The 4,357-nt window shown below is 23.1% G+C and overlaps 2 protein-coding genes across 2 annotated transcripts; one reads left to right on the forward strand and one right to left on the reverse strand.

The window, feature by feature from the left end:
• Positions 1–134: 134 nt before the first annotated feature.
• On the reverse strand, positions 135–3,192 carry ENU1_077550 (separin, putative; the record flags this gene model as incomplete). The annotated part of the gene is made up of 1 exon (XM_008858589.1): positions 135–3,192. A coding segment is annotated over one exon (3,058 nt), but the record flags the coding sequence as incomplete, so codon positions are not given.
• A 246-nt stretch (positions 3,193–3,438) lies between these two features.
• ENU1_077560 (IBR domain containing protein) lies at positions 3,439–4,294 on the forward strand (the record flags this gene model as incomplete). Its single annotated transcript, XM_008858590.1, has 2 exons — positions 3,439–3,678; positions 3,728–4,294. 2 exons carry the CDS (start codon positions 3,439–3,441, stop codon positions 4,292–4,294), a joined length of 807 nt encoding a protein of 268 aa, XP_008856812.1.
• Positions 4,295–4,357: the final 63 nt, after the last annotated feature.

The following is a 4,357-nucleotide window of genomic DNA, read 5'->3' on the forward strand; positions in this document are numbered from 1 at the left end:
TTCTATTCTTTCTATTTCTTTTTCAATTTCATTTTCTTTTCCTTTCTTTAATATTCTTCTTCCATTAATTCCATTATATGCTTTGTTTATATTACTAATAACAATAGATTTTTCTATTTCATCTATTGTCAAACAAATAATTGTCCATTCTTTTGGTAAATTTTTATCAATATCTTTAATTGTTGTATTTTCTTCTATTCTTATTCCATATTTTGTACTTTCTCTTTGTCTATATGTAATTCCAATAGACATTGCATGATAATAACATTTCTTATTATTTAAAACATTACATCTAAGAATATTATGCATAATACAATGAATAAGTGTTGCTTCACAATACTTTTCAGCAATTGAAAGTGCTTCTTCAAATGTTTTAAGTCCTTCTTTCTTTTCTCCTTTTTCTAGTTGATTAATCCCAATTTGATTTAAAATACATGCCTTTGTTATTGGTGAATTAAATGGTGATTTTAATAATGTTTTATATTCTTGAATACTATTTGTATTATTTCTTGTATTAATTGTATTTAGTTTAATTATTTTATATAATATTCGATTTTTGATTTCTTGATATGCTTCTGACATATTTCTAGGTTGTTTATTATTTTCTTTTTCTACTTCTTTTTCTGTGCTTGTTCTTTCAATTTTTCCTTTTAAAGATTGTCTAACTAAATACTCTCTTTGAGTTGAATCTCTTAGTATTAAAGGAAATGGTTCAATAAGATTTTCTTGAAGTAATTGGTTTATTATTTCTTTTGCAACTTGATAATATTCCATTGATGTATTATAATGCTTTGTTTTTCTATATAAATCTCCTAGTTCCATGAATGTCATTATCATATTTCTTTTAACTGAAACATATTTTTTAATTTTACTTGAAATATTATCTATTTCTTTAAACTCTTTTTTTGCTTCTTCATAATTTCTCTTTTTCATTTCTAATTCTCCTTTATGTGTTTTTATTTCTATAATTCGTAACAAACTTCCTGTTTCTATTCCTATTTTTTCGGCTTCTTCATAACACATCATTGCTTCTTTATATTTATTTTTTATTTCAAATATCCATCCATAGTTTAAATATGATTCAATTGTATTTCCAATGAATGAATATATTGTATAAAAGAATATTCCTTTCTTTGTTTTAATTTCTTTATTTCTTACTTCCGTTATACTTTTCATTAAACAAAGTGCTCTTTTCCTATATTCAATTCCTTTATTATATTCTCCTATTTTACAATAATATAAACTAATGACATCTTTTAGTTTTGTTTCTATTACAACTCTTTCCCATTCTGTACTTCTTTTCTTAAAACTCTCATTTTCAACTAGTATATTTATTTCATTAATTATATTATTAATACTTCCATCTTCTTGATTAATCCTTTCAATACTAATTCTTATTTTCATAATTAAATACATAATATAATTCTTCATTCCTTCTTCTTCTATATTCATTCCTTTATAAATCTTTTCAATTCTTTCATTTATTATTTCCCCACTTTTTATATATCCCATTGAAATATAACATTCTATAACTTTTAAATAACAACTGATTCTTTCTTCATTTGTTATTGAAATCTTTGTTATTATTTCTTTGATATTTTCAACACACCTTAATTGATTTGTTTTGTCTCCATACATTTCAAATAATGTTGTTACAATAATTATCATTGGTAATATTTCCATTTTGTGTTTATTAATTTCTTCTTCACTGCATTTTTGATTAATTGTGCTTAAATATTTAAGTGTTTTCATTAATTCAATAATGTCTTCACTATTTTTGCTTTCTTTATTATAAAGACTTATCACATATTTAAAATAATAACATTTTGCTAATGTAATAAGAATATTAATTGCTTGTGTTTTATTAAATATTTGTTCTTCTTCTTTCTTCTTAATTTCTTCAATAATATTTTCTATTCTTTCTTTTTTGTTTATATCATTTTCAATAATTATTTCATAAACTTCAAATCTAATTACTTCAAATGGTACTATATGTTTTTCTTTATAATATTTTTGCATTTCTTGAATTATTCTTTTTATTACTTTCTTTTTATTTTCTGTTATATTATTTATTATCATTGGTTCAAATGTAATTCCAATATCTAATAGTTCTATAATAGTTTTTCTTGTTATTTTACTTCCATTTCTTTCTAAACTACCTAAAATCTCTTCTACACAATATTCTGTTTCTACTGTTCTATTCATTATATCATCTATTTTTTTCATTCTCTTCCATTTTTCTATTATTTCTTTATCTTCCAATTTCTTAATTCCTTCTATTAAACTACTAATTCCTTCTTCTTCTCTTCCAATTGCTTTTCTTGATAACATTATTATTTTTTCTGCTTCTGAAAGATGTTTATCTTCAAACTCTTTAAATGTTGTTTTTTTGAGTGAAAAGAATGTGTTAAGAACAATAATTGCCTCAGAGTATTTTTTTTCTTGATATAATTTATATCCAGTTTTATAAAAGATATTAAAAATTTCTGTTCCTGTAATATTAAGTATTCCTGAATAGCATCTATAAATTCTTGTTATTTCAAGAAGTGATACTCTTTGATATATTGCACTTCCTGTTATTCTTATTAATATTTTTCCAATATATTTAGGTACTTCAAATTTTTCTATTATTTGTGCAATAAAATATATTTCTTTTGGTGTTTCTCTTGGTATAATTTTATTAAACTTAATAAGATATTCTTCAATTATATCACATAATAACCTCATCATTTCAATAACTTTCTCAATCACTCTTTTATTATTCTTATTTACTATTTTATCTTCAATTAAACATAAACTTATTTCATTAAGTAATTTTTGAATGTCTATTAATTCAATTTCAAAATTATATACTTTCCATAAACTGTTTGGATTTGTTGTATCTCTTGGAAATTCACTTAAAACTGAATTACTTTCTTCAAGATATTTAATTGTTTCTTCTTCTTTCTTTCCTTTCATACATTCTATTATTTCAAGAAGATTATAATGAACATAAAGTAGTGCTTCATTACTATTTCTTGGTGAAGTATATCTCTGAACAAGTTCATAATATTCCTTCTTTGTACCTTTAATTCTATTTAAACAACAATAAATAAATGAAATGACAATTTCATTCTCAACTTTCATTTTTGTCATTTCTTGTCTGATGAAATTCAGTACTTCTCTTCCTTGTTCTTTTTCATAAGAAATCATTTTAAATGAATAGTTAAGTGTGTTATTGTGTTGTACCATAATCAACATGTCAATTAAGATAATCCATATGTTATTTTCATGGATGTTATGAGTGATGGTATAATTGAATATTTTCCTAACAAGACTACCAACCAGTCGTTGGTAATAATCCCCCTCCATTCGCTCAAACTATGTTTTTGAGATTATCAATTCATTTGTGTTATTTAATACAAAAACTAACTCAAAAAACAATAAATAAAGGGAAGGATGGAAGATACAAGAACAATGCTTTATGAAATTTATAAACAAGAATATATTGAATCAATACAAAGACTTATTAAGAGAAAAGAAAAAGAAGAAGAAGAAACAAAAGAATTAATGAAAAAAGAACAAAAAGAAAGAGAAGAAGAAATAGAAAAGAAAGAATATACATGTGATATATGTTATTCAGATATACAAATTCAAGATATGTATATATTTGATTGTGGACATAAATTTTGTTTAGATGTTTGTTTTAATATAAAAAGAAATAAAGAAAGAAGAAATAAATCAATAGTGTTGTTATGAACATATTCATGAAAAAATATTTAATGGTATTGTCAAAGTAAGATGTCCAAAGTCTATGTGTTGTCATGACATAACATTTGAAGAAATCTATCAAATTATAAGAAGACATCAACCAATAGACCAAGAACTTATAGAACGATATGAACGATTTAGTATTCAAGAATATTTAAAAAAAGAAAAGAATTGTAGATATTGTCCACGGTGTGGTACAGGTGTAATAGGAGATCCAAATACACCAGAAATTGAATGTCAAAATGAAGAATGTAAAAAGAAGAAAATCAAATTTTGTTTTAATTGTAAAGAAATATGGCATGAAGGATTAACATGTTCACAATATCAAGAATGGAAACGAATGAATTGTGAAGCTGATAAAAGATTTTTATCATGGGCACAAAAAAATACAAGAAAATGTCCAAAATGTAATGCAACAATAGAAAAAAATCGAGGATGTAATCATATGACATGTGCTAATTGTGGGTATCAGTTTTGTTGGTTATGTATGCAAGAATATACTTCTTCTCATTTTAAAAATGGAAAATGTAAACAATACTCATAAAAAAAAAATTTCTTTTTATTCATTTTCTTCTTTTTTCTTTATATTTATTTATTATTTTTAATC

Source organism: Entamoeba nuttalli, assembly GCF_000257125.1.
Source record: "Entamoeba nuttalli P19 unplaced genomic scaffold asmbl_3693, whole genome shotgun sequence".
NCBI classification, from domain to species: Eukaryota; Evosea; order Mastigamoebida; family Endamoebidae; genus Entamoeba; species Entamoeba nuttalli.